The 20,367-nt window shown below is 44.4% G+C and overlaps 1 protein-coding gene across 10 annotated transcripts in view; it reads right to left on the bottom strand.

The window, feature by feature from the left end:
• RSPRY1 (ring finger and SPRY domain containing 1) overlaps positions 1 to 20,367 on the bottom strand; it is an 86,593-nt gene that overhangs the window by 47,686 nt on the left and 18,540 nt on the right. For 4 of the 10 annotated variants that reach the window (XR_016444315.1, XM_090063687.1, XM_090063693.1 and 1 more), the window contains 5 exons: positions 18,471 to 18,560; positions 13,204 to 13,358; positions 9,940 to 10,434; positions 2,644 to 2,696; positions 998 to 1,110 (listed from right to left, as the gene is read on the bottom strand). Coding sequence is in view for 9 of the 10 variants with exons in the window: in XM_090063687.1 (XP_089919813.1) it covers positions 998 to 1,110; positions 2,644 to 2,696; positions 9,940 to 10,286 (513 nt within the window). In the remaining variant the exon portion in view is untranslated. Of the gene's footprint in view, positions 1 to 997; positions 1,111 to 2,643; positions 2,697 to 9,939; positions 10,435 to 13,203; positions 13,383 to 18,470; positions 18,561 to 20,367 lie in introns of all 10 variants that reach the window. The other 6 variants (XM_090063688.1, XM_090063692.1, XM_090063690.1 and 3 more) reach the window with 3 other exon arrangements.

Here is a 20,367-nt window from a genome sequence, read left to right as displayed (position 1 = left end):
TGTTGAGGTCCCTTCCAACACTAGCATCTATGAATCTAACATGAGAATAGCGGAAAAGCAGCTAAATCAAGCCTCCCTACTCTTCCTTACATACAAACTGTTTTTATGCATTGATTTTTCTTGCAACACTTCTGTCAAACTAATCACTAAGACCCCTACCAGATGTTACACTTAAGTCACAATAACCCCATTAATTGTGTTATAAATAGTAACCTTGCCACATGTTCAAGGAATTAATGGCATTGAAAGTATTCCACAAAATACATGTAATATCTTTGTGGCTGGTTTCCATCATGTCTTAAATTAAAAATGGGGCAAGGGAGCAACAAATTGGGGCCAGGTCCAGACTCCAGTGCAGTCCCAGGATGCCAGCCCTGGGATAACACCAAAGCCAGTTCAAGACTCTGATGCAATCCAGGGGCAACTATACACATACCGTTTTGTCCCATGATGTACCAGAGATCCGCCACTTCAGAGCAGACTCGATTAATTGAATCTACTCTGCACACAAGCTGATGCACACTGTGCTGTGCCACGTGCAGTTGTATAAGTGGTGAAATGTATGTCACCACCTCCAAGGTGTTTTAGTTCAAAAAGGATGCCGCCACCATTTTCTCAGCGCTGATACGCATTTTGCCACTTATACAACTGCAAGCGTTGCAGTGCTGGATGCTTTTCAAAAGTGGTGCTTGCATGTGTAAAAATGCCCCAGGGCTGGGACCGACAATCAGCATGCATCATTGCAGGAGGTGCTAGTTCTGTGATCAGTGATTAGATCCCACTGTACCATTAAATGATGTCTGCCAAGGGCCTAAATGTCAGTCACTACAAGTTAAGCCTATGTATGAGAAAGACCTGTTTATTGGCCACTGACACTCAAAGGATGAACTTTAAACCATGGTTTACATCACCAGTAAATGCAACCCAGACTTCTATGGGAGTGGCAGCCATAAGTGATTGAAATTCAGCCACTAAATGCACATGTTACTTAACTTACTTTTGTTGGCAGTGGACACTCATCCAGTAGTAATGTTATAACAGCTGGTCCCAGTGGATCTTCTAATGGAATAACTCTAATTAAAGACTGGACAACTTCCAGCCATCCTTCATCTGTCAACCAGAAAACAGAAGCAATTCTCAGAGAATGGTCCCGCTATTTGGGAGTGTTCAAAACATAGAGGCAAAATAAAGACAAACTTCAGTAGCATTAAATAAAAAAAAGTCACCATACTGTTGTCTAAATGTCCCAACTCAATAGGTATTAAAGCAGCAGTTGCTAATGCATTCTGTAAGGTCTTTGGAATCTTAACTTGGAACAGCTTACAGGCTTTAGTGAAAGAAAAATACACTTTTACAAAAGATGTATTTCCCAAATAAAGCTAGGTCTGACACCTACAATGCTGAGACCAATTGTACCAGATGCTAAGCACTCCAAGCACGCGCTAAAGTTAAAAGGGGTACTTAATACCAGAAAGGACAAGCACTTGGTGTACACTTCTTAGTTTGTTCTCAGAGAGTCAAGCGAACAACATTCATCCATGTTGTTAAACAGTCGTGCATCTAAGGCTGTATTACAAACAAAATCCTTCAAGCTAAACTCAGGACTGGTTTATTTCCCCTGAAATCACAGACCTTAGTTTGGTCTGTTGCTGTTGCTTGTGGCAATGCACTTCTGTAAGCTTTCACCACATGACATCAAGTAGGCTTTGCACTTACAGATGAACACAGATGGACAGCCAAAATCAGTTATAAGAAAAGTTCAGTCTTACATGTCAAATTACTATTTGTGTCAATGGGAAAGTTGGAAAGGCAAGATAAAAGGTTGAAGCCATTTTGTCAGGAGCAAAGAAGTCCCCAGAGCAATGGGTTTTACCTGCTCTGAAAATTAGAAAATATGTGGCAGATGGGGAAGGCCTTAGAAACCCCCCCAAAATAAACAAAAAAAGAAACCACAAAATAAATGCATGGAATGTGGAGGAGCTTTCCTGTTATTTATGTGTTGCTCTGAAAACATGCTTTATTAATTAGTTTGATCGCTGTTCTGAAGAGATACATTAGACCCAACCTCCAGTTCCTTGTGCACTCCCATGTCCAGCAACAGTGATAGGCATTCTAGATCAACAAGACATACTGCCAGGTCTACTATAGAGGAATTCTGCATAAAGCCTTTGGATCCACTGAACCCGAAAGAGATGGACCCTGCATGAGGACAGCTCAGAATTGAAGACCTGTTTAGAAACAGGGCTAGATCATGACTCCTGGTGCAGCACAGTGGGTATGTAGGGCCTGTATTCATTACCGAATTATAGGGGCTTAACATATGGTCAAGAGGTTGCCCATTTCCTATACATAGGTAAATTATACCTCTTCACAGAAGTTTACAGGGCATATAGCTCACTGCATAAAGCCTAGTAAAAATGGACAACTGGCTGTGTCAACACAGTTTCCACTGAAAAATGAAATACAACTATGAAGTGGACTCAAATACAGTGAACTCAGTGGAATTAAAATATGCAAACAGTATTTCAGTGACTGCAAATTATGGGAACAACAGCAAATCAAAGGCAGTGCAGTCATATCTTTCTAGAAAGGTATTTCCTTGTCTCTGGCAGGTATAATGCAAATACCAAAGCACTTTAGTACCTGTTTCTGCCATTTCATGCAATGTGATCATTGAATACGGAGGCTCCTGGTCACTGAAAGACAAATATTACATAGGTCAAGCCGGATGCTCAGCTATCAACATTAAACACTGAATAACATCCAAAACAGAGAAGTGTACTGGATTTACTCCTAAAAATATAAAGACTGCAGGCCTTTAATACTCTATGAAGGCCTGAAACAGATAGGCATTATGTTTTTCTCTGGCTCAAATGTCAACTTTTGTATGTTCTCTACAGCTGGTAAGAGAGACAGTGATTTATGTTTGCACATCTAAAAATAAATTTAATGTTTAATGCTATTCACTGCAAAACAATCCTGAAAATATACAATAAGACAGCATTTCAGAGGGCCTGAAATGGACAAAGAGTAGATCATGAGGGAATAGAATGCTGAAATAGCTTAAATAATGATTTTTCCAGAAAGTCTCTGCTAAAAAAAGATTTAACTGAAGGACAAATAACCCAAGGTCTCTACAGACTTTGGCATACTGAATAGCAGAAAACAGGTCTTTTGACAGGTTTGTGGAGAACAATTCCCCATTCTTCCATCAAAAAAGAATCCCCCCCTAAAAATTCCATTAGGTGCACTGTCATTAAAAATTTGGGTGGGGGGAAAATAAGTGGATGAGTCTAACAACCAAAGACATTAATAAGCTGGAAATAAGTAACACATGCAAACTGGGACTAAAAGCAAAGAAAATAAGGCAAGTAAGAGGGTGCTCAGTAGATTTCACAGATACCACTCTGATTGATCTGCCCAGTAAAAAAACAAAACAAACAAACAAAATTTTTAAAGGGTATAGGCTATCAAGGGATCCAGCACTGGGAGGTGAAGAAAGGAAGGCTAAGTACAGACATTCAGAAAGTCCAAGCCAGATTCACACCAAGTTTTGCAGCTTTTTCTAGGAGCCCTAGATTACTTCAAGAGCAAATAAACTTGCATCTGTTTTGCAACGGGGTGGGGGGGAAGAGAAGAGCAGGGGCACACAGACTGACTATACTGACCTAGGCCAGCAAGCTAGGAGGATTCACTTACCCCCTAGCAGGCTGCCCGTTTTGCAAGCACAGCTGAGCAACCACCCCTGACTGGCCAGCGTGGCCCCTCTTCCACCAGCTGTCATGTTAGTGGCAGCTGTAGGGGGGAGAAGAGGAAATGGAGCCCTCTGGTGTGCGGGACCACCCAGCTATGCTGGCTCAGGCCGGGGGGTGGGGCCAGGGCTGGGTGGCTGTCTGCTGCATCAGGAACCAGGGAAGAGGGGGAAAACAAAGCCCCCCCCCCTTGCAAGTCCTCCACCACGTGGCCCCAGTTCTGAGCCAGCATAGCTAGGAGGGCCCATAAGCCAAGGGGCTCCACTTCCCCCACCCCTGGTTCCCGTATTGATGGATGGCTGCAGCTCGGAGCTGGTAAAAAGACATTCCAAAAGATAAGAAAATCTAGATAATAAGACGAGAGGGAAACTGGCAAGATCTCATATCAATTTAACTTAAAGAACTGAGTACTTCTTGAGTACCCTGACAATCTGCACCCCAGGGTACTCAAGGAGCTGGCGAGCGTCATAGCCCAGCCCCTGGCACGGATCTTTGAAAACTCCTAGCGCTCTGGTGTCGTGCCCAAAGACTGGAAGAAGGCCAATGTAGTGCCAATCTTCAAGAAAGGGAGGAGAGTGGATCTGGCTAACTACAGGCCCATTAGCCTGACTTCTATCCTGGGGAAGATCTTAGAAAAGTTTATTAAGGAGGCCATCCTTGAGGGACTGGCCCAGGCTAACATTCTAAGGGATAGCCAGCACGGGTTTGTTGCGGGTAGGTCTTGTTTGACCAATCTCATTTCCTTCTATGACCAGCTGACCTATCACCTGGACAAGGGACAAGAGATTGATCTCATATATCTTGACTTCAAAAAAGCTTTTGATCTGGTATCCCATGATCACCTCTTGGCCAAACTGGCCAGTTGTGGCCTTGGCTCCACCACGATCCGCTGGCTGGGAAACTGGCTCCGTGGTCGGACCCAGAGGGTTGTAATTGATGGAAGTCGCTCATCGTGGTGCCCTGTGACCAGTGGGGTCCCTCAGGGCTCTGTCCTGGGACCCATACTGTTCAACATCTTCATTAATGATGTGGACATTGGAGTCAGGAGTGGACTGGCCAAGTTCGCCGATGACACCAAACTTTGGGGCAAAGCATCCACGCCAGAAGATAGGCGGGTGATCCAGGCTGACCTGGACAAGCTCAGCAAGTGGGCAGACGAGAACCTGATGGTGTTTAACACTGAAAAATGCAAGGTTCTCCACCGTGGGAGGAAAAACCTGCAGCTTCCTTATAGGTTCGGCAGTGCTACGTTGGATAGCACTACAGAAGAAAGAGACTTGGGGGTCATCATTGACCACAAGATGAACATGAGCCTGCAATGCGATGCTGCGGCTAGTAAAGCGACCAAAATGCTGGCTTGCACCCATAGATGCTTCTCGAGCAAATCCCAGGACGTCATTCTCCCCTTGTACTTGGCCTTGGTGAGGCCGCAGCTGGAGTACTGCGTACAGTTTTGGGCTCCACAATTCAAAAAGGATGTGGAGAAGCTTAAGAGAGTCCAGAGGATAGCCACGCGCATGCTCAGAGTTCAGGAAAACAGATCTTATGATGACAGGCTGAGAGCCATGGGACTCTTTAGCCTGGAAAAGCGCAGGCTCAGGGGTGATCTGATGGCCACCTATAAGTTTATCAGGGGTGACCACCAGGATCTGGGGGAACATTTGTTCACCAGAGCGCCCCAAGGGATGACAAGGTCGAACGGTCACAAACTCCTGCAAGACCATTTCAGGCTGGACATAAGGAAGAATTTCTTTACTGTCCGAGCCCCCCAAGGTCTGGAACAGTCTGCCAGGGGAGGTGGTTCAAGCACCTACAGTGAACACCTTCAAGAGTAAATTGGATGCTTATCTTGCTGGGATCCTATGACCCCAGCTGACTTCCTGCCCTTTGGGCTGGGGGCTGGACTCGATCTCCCGAGGTCCCTTCCAGCCCTAATGTCTATGAAATCTATGAACTATCCAAAGCCAGTGTTATAATATATGATTTTCCCAGTAAAGTATTCTAGCCATTTTTAGAGAAGCTACATGTGAATATTCAGAAAGTAATTGAAGCTTCAGCTCAGGCAACACTGGTGTATTTTTACATTAGGACTCGAGGATGGATTTAAGGATCCTGCAAGGATACAGGAAAATCAAATTACAAGATGCATTAAAAAAGCCCCATGATGAAGTTTAGAGAAGATCACATGCAGTGTAATGAAGATCAAGGCTGAGATCTTAAATGTTGTGTGCACCACGACTTGAGACCAATATTCTCAATTAGCAGTACTCCCTGAAGGCTGCCATAAACATGCAACAGACCTGCCCTGCAGCTGCAAATCTAAAAGCAATCAACAGTAATGTTCATCTTCAAAGGGTGTTGACAAACAAAATAATCTTCACGGACACACCCTTGTGGTAGATGGGTATTTTATCATTCACATTTCACAAGCAATTAGAAGGAAGGACAGGGTGGCACCTTAAAGACCAACTTGTTCAGAAAGGCAAAGCAGAGTATCTGATGAAGCAGGATCTCACCTTATGAAAGCTTGTGCTGGGGTGGGCAAAATACGGCCCAGGGAAGATGTTTGTCCAGCCTGGCCAAGGCACCGCCTGACTGTGGCGCACCCTGCTGCCTCCTGGGCATGCACCAGGGCTGGGGCAACTCTGCAGCTGGACTGCCTTTTTAGGAAGCCCAGGCAGTGGCAGCTCCTTCCAGCTGCTGCTGCTGCCCCCAGCCCTTCAGTATCAGCAGGTACCAGTATGCGCAGCCCCAACCCTGCGCACCCCGTGCCGGTTCCAGGCTCATCCAGCTGAGCTGAGAAGCAGCAGTGCGGGATAAACTGCTGCTCAGTGCAAGGCAAAAGCAGCCTCTCCCCCTCGCCACTGCCAGTGCTTCCAGGTGTAGCCGCCTGGAGCTCACGCCAGGCTTCCCTGCATCTACAACGCATCACCACCGCCTCTGGGGTGCCCTGTGCAGCACTGGTAACAGTGTGGAGCAGCTGCAGGGCTAGCCAGAGGCAACAGTGATGGAGCCGCAGGGCAGCACAGCACAGGCTCCAGGTATCTGCACCAGAAACTGCCTGGTGGCGGCAAGGGGGAAGGGCCACTTTCCCTGCCCTGCTGAGCGACAGTTTCTGCCTGGCTGCTGCTGCTCAGCGTGGACAGGTGAGCCTGGAGCTGGTGCAGAACATATGGGACCAGGGCTGCGTTTGCTGGTATCTGCCGCTACTGCGGGGCTGGGGACAGCAGCAGCAGCAGCCAGAAGGAGGCACCCCAGCCACGCTGCAAGCCCAGGGGCAACAGAACACGCCATGGCTAGGCAATAGGGAGTTGGACTGTTGTGGGGTGGGGGCAAAGGCTGACTAACTAAGGGGGGCATGTGCAGGTCCTCCCATGCACACCCCACATACCTTCGAACCACCCTGCCAACCCCACACTCTCCCCCACATACAATCATGCACCCCACAAACACCGCACCGACCCATACCCTCCCCCACACCTCTGGGGTAAGCCCCGTTCACTGCTACACGCACACAGCCACATACTGCCCCCAGCTACCCTCCTCCTTCACATACCCCACAATCCCAATACCCACCCACACATCACATACCCCCCATAACCACCCACACATACACAACCACATACATCCACAGCCCCCCCCAAACCCCATACCTACCCAACCCATACCCCGCATGCCTCTTCATACCCCCCCACAATATACAAGAGTAAGACCCCATTTTGAGCTATTATGCAATCACCTCTATACACTGCACAAAACACATACAAATCAGGACGAAAATATTAAAAAAAAATAAAATTAAAATGTATTATTACGGATGTGTGATTTTTAGCATATAATTTTTTGTTGTTGTTCCAAGATGGCAAACCCCCTTCCCAAAAGGAGTACTGCCAGAGGCAAAGGGAGGGACTTCTGATGGCAAAGGTCAGAGGCTAGGACTGAGACTTCTGGTCCCAAGATGTTGACAAGGGGACAGGGCTAACCTTACGGCCCTTGACAGCTCACCAAAATTCGTTTAGCAGCCCTCCAGCCAAAATAATTGCCCACCCCGGTTTATGCCCTTCTTAACGAGTTAGTTATTAAGGTGCCAACTTGTCCTGCCTGATTTCAGACTAATAGAGGCAGACAGAGAAAAAGAAATATAGATTATGTTACTGAACTGAAGCCACCATGGTATTGTGAATCAATGCCAAGATCAGGTCTGAAGAATTCCCTGCTACAAGTTTTGTGTTCAAAGCAATTAGTGAAGTTTAAGAGAGTTAACATGCACCATACTGATGTGAACTGATTTTTAAATACAAATGAATTAAGAAATAAGAGAGACAAAAGAGATTAAAGGACAAAAGTTTGCAAACCTTAAAACAAAGAATTACAGCATGTTTAACAATTTCCAGCTAAAAACTGAATGATTGAGAATCTGGTATTCCCAGTTTAATGTGTTCACAATAAAAGGTTTTAAATAGATGTACTATGTTGCTGAAAAGTAAATATGCCTCCATAAAAATAAAACTTGAAGAAAGGTGATCAGTTATTTAAAAAACAAACAAACCTAAAGCCTGTTTAAAAAGCAAGGTGGCTATACCACAAACAGGAAAAAGGTGGTATCAGACTGAGATTATTTCTAGAGAAAAGATGTAAAGATAGAAGGTTAAGAAGAAAAAACAGGAAATGATAAAAAGATGCAATGAACAGGACTTCCTGATTAAATCTCGTGTTTTAGCCACCAATTCAGTAGTATCCAAAAAAATGTAGCTACAAAGTACAGAAACTTTGTATGTTTAAGTTGAACAAGTAATTTCAGTGTCATTTTCTGTGGCACTGCTTTGCAATCATTCTTATTCCGTTCTTTCTTTCAGTGTCCTGAAGACTCCTCCATTTCATCCCTCATTAGCCAAAACATCCTTCTTCTCGAGTAATACATTCTCTGAAGTTTGTTACTGTGCTTTCTAATGATGGGGATGCTCACAAGCACCACCAGAAAAAGGATGCCCTTTTTTCAGTTTAAACTAAGTGCTTAAAGAAGTTTACTTTAATTCTTCCTTCTTTATAAACAGACACTTCCATTTTAAGTTGTCAATGCTTCCTTCATCATCCATTTTTCCCCATGTTTCAATTGAAAATATTTTTTTTTCTTGCTCCCTACTTTGTGCAACAAAACTATTCGACCATACAACATGCTCATTCTTGTTCAGATGGGTGAAACTCAACTACATATACCTGGGTGCTAGAAAAGTGGAGTGAAAGAGGGGAAAAGACAGCTTTCCTGTGGCATATTTTTGGTGAGAATGCTAAATATAAAATTCTAAAAACGGAGTTATCACTCTCAACACTTTAAAGGTCTTTAGGGCTCTGCGAAAAGCAACAAACATGGAAAACAAGTCTGAACCCTGTAATCCTTGTGCATCCACAACTCCCTCCACTGATGCGCTGAATATATGAAGATGACAGCAGAATGATTTGTCCTTAAAAGGCACAGCCTCATGAGCAGGAAAGTGCATTTTCCTGGAGACAAATAGCAGCAGCACATATCTGTGCCACTGCTACTTGTCCCTGGAGAACGCTCCTGCATGCATGGTCTGGGGTGCAGCAAGTTGCCCTGAGTGGGGTAGGGGAGCCTGGGGCCATCACTGGAGCTGACCCTAGCAGCCTTACCTGGGATCCTGGGGCATCAGTTGTGGTGATCCAGGTATGGGGATCCTGGCCAGCAGCCAGAGCATGGCTCTGGTTGGCCAGGCTTTAGTTTGGGGTAGCACATGCTGCTGCCACATGCACCACCCCACCTTTTTTTGATGCATGCGAAAAAAAACACATGCATGTGCAGCACGCGTGGTTTGCAGTGTTGTAGGTAGGTTTGCAGAGCTACAAACTGCACATGTGCATTCATGGGGACATGCCCAAAAACTATTAGATTTATAACCAGGAAGAAAAGCTTTGTTAAGCACAAACTAATGAAGATCAAAGTGCTCTCTTTTTCTCTAATTCTGCAGAGCCATTTTCAGGAAAAAGGACATACAAGGAAGTAAATAAAAACACCCTAAAGCTTTTGATCTTTGGAAAAAAGATAACACATTCCTTTCAAGATACTAAGTATTGTACATTCTGGGTTGAGGAGGATATTTTAAGACAAGAAAGTTTGCTAGGGTAGAAATTTCATCAATATTGAAATCATCTTTTGCATGGTACTTACTTATCTACCAGCGTCCGAATCACTGCCAGCGTGTCAAGCACCAGCCCGTCCACATTCTGTTTTTTTCTTCTTGGTTCATGTGGGCCTCGACCCCTCCTGGGTGGCCTTACAGGGTCCCTTGGATAGCTTCTTGCTTCAGGTACTGGTACTCTATTGGTCTCTGCTTGCCGGTTTTGAGATTCCACATTGTCTTCTACTCCGCTATCTTCTCGACATACGCAGGAGTTTCCCATGTTGCTAGCCCCCAAGGTTCCCAATAAAAAGGGGAAGTGCTGCCCTAAAGTCAGCAGTATACCTTGAAAAAGGCTTCTACTAGCGTAGAACACAACCAAAGCAACTACAATCATCTAGAAAGTTTTAAAAGTAATGTTTTTGTGATCCTGAATTCTGGCCTTTGCATTGTATACATTGTTATGAGCTGGAACAAGGGGGAAGTTGTAGATTTAGGTCCCAACATCATCAATTAAGAAATGCATTGGTCATCCAGAAGTGAGTCTGGAGGGGAAAAAAAAGGCTAAATAAAACCAACTTGCTTCATTTAATTATTCTGTTGAATAACTGGCAAGTATTCAAGTTCCCACCTCAGTAGCAAAGTAAATACACTATTTGGGGTATACCATGAACCCTAGCTTGTCACTTTTCTATTTCCCTCAGGCTCCATATGTTGGTGTCTCAAATATCATCCTCCCCTATAACAGCATCCTCCTTCTCCTGTGATCCCCTTCGCACAGGCTCTGCCCCATTTCCCCAGCATTCCATGGGCTGTACCCTTCCCCCCACACAATGACTACCTTTCAAATAACTATTTTTCACCATGCCAGAGATGCTGCATATCCTAAATCCCTTCCCATGTTCTGTGTTCCCCATTTCCACCAGAGTAGGGCCTTCAGGCTCCTCATAATCTCAACCACCCCCTCCCTACATAGCATTATTTCCCTTTCCTTTGCCCCCACCTTGCCACCATCTAGGTAATAAACAGGGATCTTGGTTTTGTTTAAAAAATGCAAATGCTCCGATTAAAAAAAACCTCAGATCCACATTTTTCCACGCAGCAATTAGAAGCCTACAAGTGCCTCAGTTATTATAGTAAAATAAATTCTAAATACCTATATATTTTGGAGTTTTATTTATTTATTTTTATTATGGAAAAATCAGAGCCCCCCCCACCCCCTTCACTCACCAGGACTGTGGTCATCCCCCTCATTGCTTTGTGGTGCTAAGCAGCCCCAATATGCCAGCTGGTATCCTGCCCCTTCCCATGCCAGTGCCCCTCACTCCTGACCTACAGGCTATGTTGCCATGGTGAGGCACCCCTACACATGCAGTAGCAGGGGCTATGTTGGCAGGAGGCACCTTGCCGTGGCACAACTGAGCCTCCACCACTGCTGAGTTGTGCCTCTCCACTACTGCGATTTGTGCATGGGTTCCTTTCCATGACAGCACAGCTGGCACAGGACTCCTGGTGGCAGCAGTGATAGCACCAAGCCTCCCCACCCATTAGCCCCCATGTCAGGTCTGGTCCACTGGGACATGAAAGCCCCTGGGGGGTGGGCAGCAGGGCAGGGAACCCCAAGCCCCACAGCAGGCAGCCTGCATCTGCTCCCACCCACTAATCTGAGGGGGCACATGCCCTCCCATGCCCAATGATAGGTTGCCTCTGCTGCCCATCCCATCCCCAAGAATGTGCACAGTGGTGGGGAGCCAGCTCCCTTACTAGCCCCCTGGATGAGCCACCCATGGTTCCATCCCACTTCCCCAGCTGACCCAAATGCTTTGCATTCCTGCCAAGGCCCTGACCACCACCCCAGCTGGGCAGTTTCCCCGTCCGCCAGCCCTGCCCCCACTCCCTTCCTCGCTGTAGGGGCCTCAATCTACAACCTCACCCCCACAGACTTAACTACAGGCAACTGAGGGAGCTGCTCTCCACCACTATCTAACTGCTCTCCACCACACTTACACATGGTGCCCCTTGCATCCTGCTGCATTCCTCTACAGAGATGAGTTATGCAAATAATGGAATGAGGGAGGGAGATGGAGTGGTTCCTAAAGGGTGGGGTGGAACTGAATGTGGGTAGGGTTAGGTAAATGATGGAAGGAGAGGTGGGGAAAGGAGTGGGAGGGTGGGATTGGAGGCCGAGTTATGTAAACAAAGGACCAGGGCTATGGGAGGGAGGTGAGGTTACACAAAATAGTGGGAAATGAAAATGGAAGCAGGGAGGGCTGGACAGGGATGCCTCCACTCTCTCCCCTCCCTCCCACCCTCCAAGACTGCAGGTCTTTCTGCATACTTTTCTCCTTGCTGATTTTTTGTTGGTTTTTTTTTTTTTTTTTTTTTTTTTTACAATGAGTATGCCAAAAATGCAAAACTCACCACTTGGGGATGACCTGAAACCACAGCTTAATTATTAATGCACGTTTAATAACACGTGACTTAATGGCTTCCCCAGGCCTAATTAGGATAATTAAGGTATGGTTTAGGGCCCTGTGGTAATCTTTGGGGAGGGACGGAACTGCCGTGGCTCCTTGACCAGAGGAACAGAGAGGCCCTGCCATGCTCAGTTCGTGAATATGGCAGCTGCCCACAGTCTGCCTGCAAAATCAGCCACCCACCTCTAAGTTAGGTAGACCCCTAGCTATAAGATTCATGTTGCAAAGCCAAGCAGTCAAAAAGCTACAAAGGATAAAAATTAAAAGATACCTATAAAACCACCGCAATTTGCCCCACCCTTGTGCATATGCATTACGATACAGTTTTAGCTACATTATAACAGACGTTTTCCCCCTGTCTGTAGGACCCCTGCCACATTCAATGCACAAAGTGTACATTACTCCTTTAATGATCAGTATTCAGTGTTCTGTTATCCTACCTATGACTGTTTGGTTAGCTGACCTAATGCCCTACTTGTTGCACTCTGTCCTGTGAAAGAACTATTGGTTTTCTCGTTCTTTTCTATAGCTCTTGCAACTAAATTACTTCACAAATATTAATGTACTTATTATCACAACAACTCTGTGAGCTAAAGGGGTGGAATTCCCACTTTATAAGGAGAAAGACTGCAGTTAAAAATATCCATAAAATTTGGGAGTGCAGTTTGACACACCTAAAACCTCAATTTTTTAAAGAGAAGTAATCATCATATAGAACTTCATATATTCAAGTCAATTCCTGTTTACTTTGGCTGCAGTTGCTAGTGCTCACTCCTTCTGCAAATTAGACATCAGCATATCAAACTTGGTACCCAGAAAACAAGAAGGAACACTTACAAAAAGTTGGGTTTAGGCTATTTGACTAGCTGTACAAGCTGCAGCAGAGAGAAGGCTTTTGTCCAACACTCCAGTGCAGTACTCAACTGCCTTCAGCCATGATGCCAGCCTCTCTTCCCGAAATACCGATTCATTCCCCAAACATCCTCCAACTTCTGCAACAAATGAGGGAGAAGGTCCTAAAAAGAGAATAAAACCCGCAAACAAACAATCCACATTCCTTCAGTACAGACAACTTTCCCTAGAGCAGATCCACAGCAGCACAGTGAGCAAGGGAGGCAGGAGTTTGGCTTTTTTATTTATTTATTTATTTATTTTAGGGGGGGGAGGGGGGAATACCTCATGTGATCACCCAATTAAAGACTGTATCATACTGCACATACACAAAGACATATTATTTATGGATTTTCAGCTTTCCTCCTAAATCTCCAGGTGTTGAGATCTAGGGATCAGCCATACCTCCTCTGAGAGCATGTGGTAAAAACTGTAAGAAACTGCAAAGTAAAGATAGATGTCACCTTTCACTGCCATACATTTTTTGTGATGATACAAAGTGACACCAAATTAATGTCCATACCTTCTGGCATGCCACAATGTGGCATTAACAAGTAGTAGTTATAAATTCTGCTGCTTTATTGAGGCAGACATCTATTTGGTCTATGGCAGGAAAGCATAGGCCACCCAGAGCTTCCTGCTTTCTCTCAGCTCCCACCTGCCCCAACAGGAGCTCCCTGGGCTTGAGGGGTCTGGCCCTGTGCACCTCAGCAATTCTTATGCAGGATCTGGCCCCTCAAGCCAGGGAGCACCTGCCCCCAGCTTTCCCCACTGACTGAGATGTGCCCTGGCAATGTCTGGGGCATGTATCTAGAAGCAGGGAAAGTTGGGACATTCCAGTGGAGTCCCAGGGCTGGGGCTGCCAGTCAAATGACTAATGTCTCAGCTCTAGGGCTACACTGGACTGAGTTCCCGAAGACTGCCAGGGTTCAGTCTCTGCAAGTGGGGAACATGTCACCTGTTGTCCTGAAAGATCAACAAGACAGACAATGAACAATGTGTTTTGCCCAATGAAGCAGATCAGTTCTGCTAGGACATGTCCCAGCACAGTTCACCTGCTTTATTTGAGGATATCTATTTCTAGCCAGAGAGAAAGAGACATCCTTCCTTCAACTGTAGACATTCTCTCTCTTTCCTCCAGCTTGAATGATGGAAAGGTACAAATATGAAAAGCATCAGTGTTTATATAGTTTAATAAAAGTAACACAAATGAATTGACTTCCAATTTCTCATAAGAGATCTTGCTTCAACCTACAGTAAAGAAAGATGTGCTTACAGGACTGATCCACACCATAGACTTAGCAATGAACTAACTGCTTAGCCTACCCATCGATAAATGGAGATTTTGTACAAGTTCTTATTTTACACATTATTTTTACATTAGAGAGGTTAAATGAACAGGAATTGCAGATGCTCAGTGCCTCAGAATAAACTCCCAAGGGTTGTTTTTTTTTTTTTGTTTGGGTTGAGTCATTTTGTTCACTGGGAATTTTGAGACCAAGGCAACTTTATCCATTCTTAATTCAAGTAATTTCCTTTATCTAGCAAGAAAAAGAAATAACTTGTGCAAAAATAATGCTAAGCAGTGAACTAAGAAAAAAAAGGTGCTATAGCATGCATGAATGGAGACAAGAAAAAAGGATTTCCAAACCCATCTGTAGTATTGATTGTTAAAATATTTCACATAAAAAATAGTTAAGTAGGACCCAACAATTAAGATAGACAGAAGTTAACAGAACATTAGTCTGCTGCTCTCAGCTTTAATAAACTGAGGTAGATAATGTCTTTTTTAATTAAAACATTTTTCTTTCTAAAAAACAGACTTAAAATATAACATTATGTTAACCTATATTAGAGCCTACTTTGATTACAAGTATTAAGCTCTACACACTTGGTCCCAAAACTTAAAAGAAAACATTGTTATTGGCTAAACTAGTATAGCCAGAGTTGAAGTGCTATAACAGTTTTTGACCAGCATTAGCCTCTTCTACAGGTACAGAGATCTTAATTTCAGTTGCTAGTTAATTTAGTTTTAAGAAGTTAATTGCGAGTTGAAAAGCAGGTAAACTAGTTTTCCCCTTTCAACCTATGAATAAAATTAGATATAAATGGATGAGACATTAATTCCAAAAAAGTCTTCCAGGACATTATGACCAGAAATAATTCAGTTCATTAACTATGCAATACTTCATTTTTTTTTAAGCTTTTGATAAATTAGTTTACATGCAAAGGTTCGGAGAAGTTTCAGATAAGCTTTCCGTGCTAAGGGCACTTATACACAAACCAGGAGGCTACTTCAATGCACTGTAATTACAGATACAATTAATCGAATGCGGTAATAATAGCTTCGACCATCAAGGACAACAAAAAGTCCTTTTTCAGATATGTGGGGAGCCGGAGGAAAAGCAAGGGCAACATTGGACCACTGCTGAACCAGATGGGGCAACTGACACCCAGGAAAAAGCCAACCTATTAAATGGGTACTTTGTGTGGGCCTTTCATCAGTCCCATGGCACGCCCATGCCCGCTACAGGACAGGGAGGTTCGGGTGGGGGATATCCCCTGCCCTCCATAAATGCTGACCTCGTGACGTAACATCTTGAGAAGCTGGATACCTGATTGTCAGCTGGCCCTGACAATGTGCACCCCAGCGGACTCAGGAAGCTGGCGAGCGTCATAGCCAGCCTCTGGAATGGATCTTTAAAAACTCCTGGTGCTCTGGTGTAGTGCCTGAAAACTGGAAGGCGGCCAATGTGGTGCCGATCTTCAAGAAAGGGAGGAAAGTGGATCCGGCTAACTACAGGCCCATTAGCCTGACTTCTATCCTGGGGAAGATCTTAGAAAAGTTTATTAAAGATGCCATCCTTAATGGACTGGCTGAGACCAACATCCTAAGGGATAGCCAGCACGGGTTTGTTGTGGGTAGGTCTTGCTTGACCAATCTCATTTCCTTCTATGACCAGCTGACCTATCACCTGGACAAGGGAGAAGAGATTGATGTCATATATCCTGACTTCAAAAAAGCCTTCAATCTGGTATCCCATGATCACCTCTTGGCGAAACTAGCCAACTGTGGCCTTGGGTCCACCATGATCCGCTGGCTGGGAAATTGGCTCCATGGTCGGACCCAGAGGATTGTAATTGATGGCAATCACTCATCATGATGTCCTGTGACCAGTGGGGTCCCTTAGGGCTCTGCCCTTGGACCCACATTGTTCAACATCTTCATTAATGATGTGAACACTGGAGTCAAGAGCGGACTGGCCAAGTTCGCTGATGACACCAAACTCTGGGGCAAATCATCTACGCCAGGTGAAAGGGGGGTGATCCAGGCTGACCTGGACAGGCTTAGCAAATGGGCAGACGAGAACCTGATGGTGTTTAACACTGAAAAATGCAAGGTTCGATGTTAAACCGGTGTTAAACCTTGGGAAGAAAAACTTGCAGCATCCTTATAGGCTCGGCAGTGCTACGTTGGTTAGCACTACAGAAGAAAGAGACTTGGGGGTCATCACTGACCACAAGATTAACATGAGCCTGCAATGCGATGCTGCGGCTAGTAAAGCAGCCAAAATGTTGGCTTGCATCCATAGATGCTTCTCAAGCAAATCCCGGGACATCATTCTCCCCTTGTACTTGGCCTTGGTGAGGCCACAGCTGGAGTACTGCGTCCAGTTTTGGGCTCCACAATTCAAAAAGGATGTGGAGAAGCTTGAGAGAGTCCAGAGAAGAGCCATGTGCATGATCAGTGGTCAGGAGAACAGACCTTATGAAGACAGGCTGAGAGCCATGGGACTCTTTAGCCTGGAAAAGCGCAGGCTCAGGGGTGATCTGATGGCCACCTATAAGTTTAATCGGGGTGACCACCAGGATCTGGGGGCATGTTTGTTCACCAGAGCGCCCCAAGGGATGACGAGGTTGAACGGTCATAAACTCCTGCAAGACCACTTCAGGCTGGACATAAGGAAGAATTTCTTTACTGTTCGAGCCCCCAAGGGCTGGAACAGCCTGCCATCGGAGGTGGTTCAAGCACCTACTCTGAACACCTTCATGAGCAAATTGGATGCTTATCTTGCTGGGATCCTATGACCCCAACTGATTTCCCGCCCTTCGGACGGGGGGCTGGACTCGATATTCTAAGGTCCCTTCCAGTCCTAATGTCTATGAAATCTATGAAATAACCACTCTCCAGCCTCTTGTGCATCAGTGTCCTGCGCTTCAGAACGGTGGTGGAGGCACTTTATCTAAGCCTCCAGAATCTTGAAGCGTGGGAATGGCGATACGAGACACTTTGGGAGCTTTAATTAGAGCGGTTCTTGGAGCCACTACTTAAAGCGCACTCCTGGAGCAAGTGTAAAAATGCCCAAAGGGTTTTTCTGCAGTTCTGAAAACACAGATGCAGCTGGAGCTAAATAATGAATAGAACAATAGCCTGCAGAAAACTCCATATAGAAATAACATCAGTCTGTTGAAAGAATGGAACAGGGCTACAATACCACTCCAATACTACTTTAAAGGTTTTTCATAAATTTACTTGTTGTTATTTAAATTGGAACATTTAAGGTTCTTTTTTATTTAGCAAGTAATTTAGAATATGGTATTATTGCATGCTGGATAGAAATTGTAATTCAATCAAGGCAGCTTAAGTTGTGAGAAAAAATATTAACAAAAGTATTTTAAAACACATGAATCTAAATAAATTGAAGCAATTATGAGGCTGAGCATGAAAGTGTATGAATGAGAGTTTTCACCTGGGCAGCAAAAAGGACTGCCATGGTTAGTGTAAAAGCTATTATTAGTTGGAAATAAGCATGTTTTAAAAGGTCCTAACAAACAGTGATTCTAAAGTAGGGTGTCCTGAGACCCTTTCAAGGGTGCTAAGGGGTGCCATGTAACATTAGCACTGTTAACTGTGTAAGCATGATTCACAAGAAAAAACAAGAGATTTCAACTATGAATCCAAAGTGTTTAAAACATTCTGGCCTGTTGTGGTCCAAGTTATTTGCAACAAAAGAATTACTCCTTTTTGTAGTAATAACAACCCAAGTGAAAAGGGGAAAAAAAAAAAATCAAGCTGACATTTTCTGAGGGGTACCCTGAGTCCATCAAGGGGTGCTTTGAGTCTGGAAAGGTTGAGAACTACTATTTAAAATCAAAAGTTTCTCACTTGCCACTTTAAATGGTGATTAAGATCAGCATTTGAATTTATCTACCTTATATCATGCACAGTTCAGGGCAGCTTGGCTTCTTTATGTCAGGCTCTAACAGAAGCAGACTCTAATTCCTCAGGCCACAATTACACCCTGGAAAGAAGCACAACATGGACTTTTATCATAAGGAATGAATCATTATGTTCCACTCTGATTTCACTTTTAGCAGCTGCTGGAGGTATGGGGAAGGCACAGGGCACACACGGAGCAAGGAAACAAAAATTAACTTGGAAAATTTTTCTGAGATTACTTGCACCTCAAGAAAAACAATTATGTACCATTCCCAGAACAATGCAGGGGACGACTCCCACTAAGTTTAGAACTAAACTCACCAGCAAAAGAGCATCTCACAGAGAAACTGTGCTCACTTCCACAACCTTGGGATCTGGAACTCCTCCATCCTCCCCCATATTACCGATTGCCTGAAGGAGGGACTAAACTCTACCTGCATCCACCTAACTATGATAAACGGAACTGGAAACTGAACATAGTTAACTAAAGGTCTTTTATCCACCTAACAGAAGTTCATCAGGCACCACTGAATTTCTGCAGTTGTTGCTGTTTTCTTTAATAGAACTTCTGAACAAGACTGTATTTATGTGTGCATCAAGACATAGCTGCTAAGTGCCTGTGTGTTCATCCTGCCTATGGTTTGTAAAGACAAAAACAGAAGACTTGAAGAGACTGTTTGGACCTACAAGTGCAGATAAACATGCAATAAGTGATTGCCCAAAAGGATCCCCTTGAACATCCTCCAACCCTCCAAAATCCTCCATGGCCACAGGGCTCTGCCCAACAAACCTAGGACTTTTTAGTGTGGACAACACAAAGCTACCAGGAGACAAGGACACCACCAAGGCACTGAGTTCTGCGAGAGCTAGGTAAAACAGGAAAGCAGATTACACCCCATGCTACGAAGTAAAGAAAGGGGCTGGGTGAAGGAAGACCAATGGTCTTTGCCAGTCTGACCTAAAGAAAAATCTCTACCCGACCTCAAATCTGAGATCAGTTTAATCCTGAACACGAGTAAGACTCACCACCACCCAGGCATTGGAAAGGGATCAGACCAAAATGACAAACATGCCTAAACTGTCCAGGTCTCAAAGCAAGCCCTGTAAAATGCTAGTTGACTAGGCACAAGAACACAGTACATGTTTTGAACAGGGAAGGAATTGCTCCCCCATCTCCCTTAAACTTTGGTAAATGGCAATGAAATACACTGCATCTGGACCGGCAGACTTTTCATTAAAGCTTTGTTAGGCAGCCATGAAACGTGATTTTTTAATCAAGCAGATAACCAATATGAATGCTAAAAATAAAGGACTGAACACAGTACTAAAAATCTGGACATGATGGAGGGAAAAATAAGTTAAAGTGAGCTTACAACCTCCCCATCACTGATACATTTCAAGAGCGATGCAAAGAAGAAAAAAAAAAGAGAGGAACAAGTAGAAACACAAGCAGTTCCATTATATTAATAGAACTGATTTGTTTGTGAACTGAGACAAGGAATGGAATACAGGAATATGACCTACCCAGGAGAGAAGGCACTGCATTATCTAATGAAAAAAGTACACAAATTCAGAAGTGCACAAGGCTGAAAAAGATAACAGTGTTAGTAATTAAAGATTAAGGAAGTACAGAGAGGAATTTATGGCTGAATGTATGCTACAGACCATCTAATCAAGCAGGTAAAGTGGGGAAGAACCTCCTAAAGCAGAGGCCATAGTACTGTAGCAAAGACGACTTGACTGTTTTTCCAAAAATTTGCAGAGTCATTTATAAAATGGGCTTTGGTGAGGCCAGGACTTCAGCCTGGGATTACCACTTTGACAAAGAAGTTTTGCAACAGAAATGAGCAACAGTTAAAAAAAATAGTCAAATGACTGGACAATAGAAA

This window comes from Crocodylus siamensis, chromosome 9 (assembly GCF_052110815.1).
Source record: "Crocodylus siamensis isolate JL-2025a chromosome 9, ASM5211081v1, whole genome shotgun sequence".
NCBI lineage: Eukaryota > Metazoa > Chordata > Crocodylia > Crocodylidae > Crocodylus > Crocodylus siamensis.
This window is presented reverse-complemented; position numbering and strand designations above follow the sequence as displayed.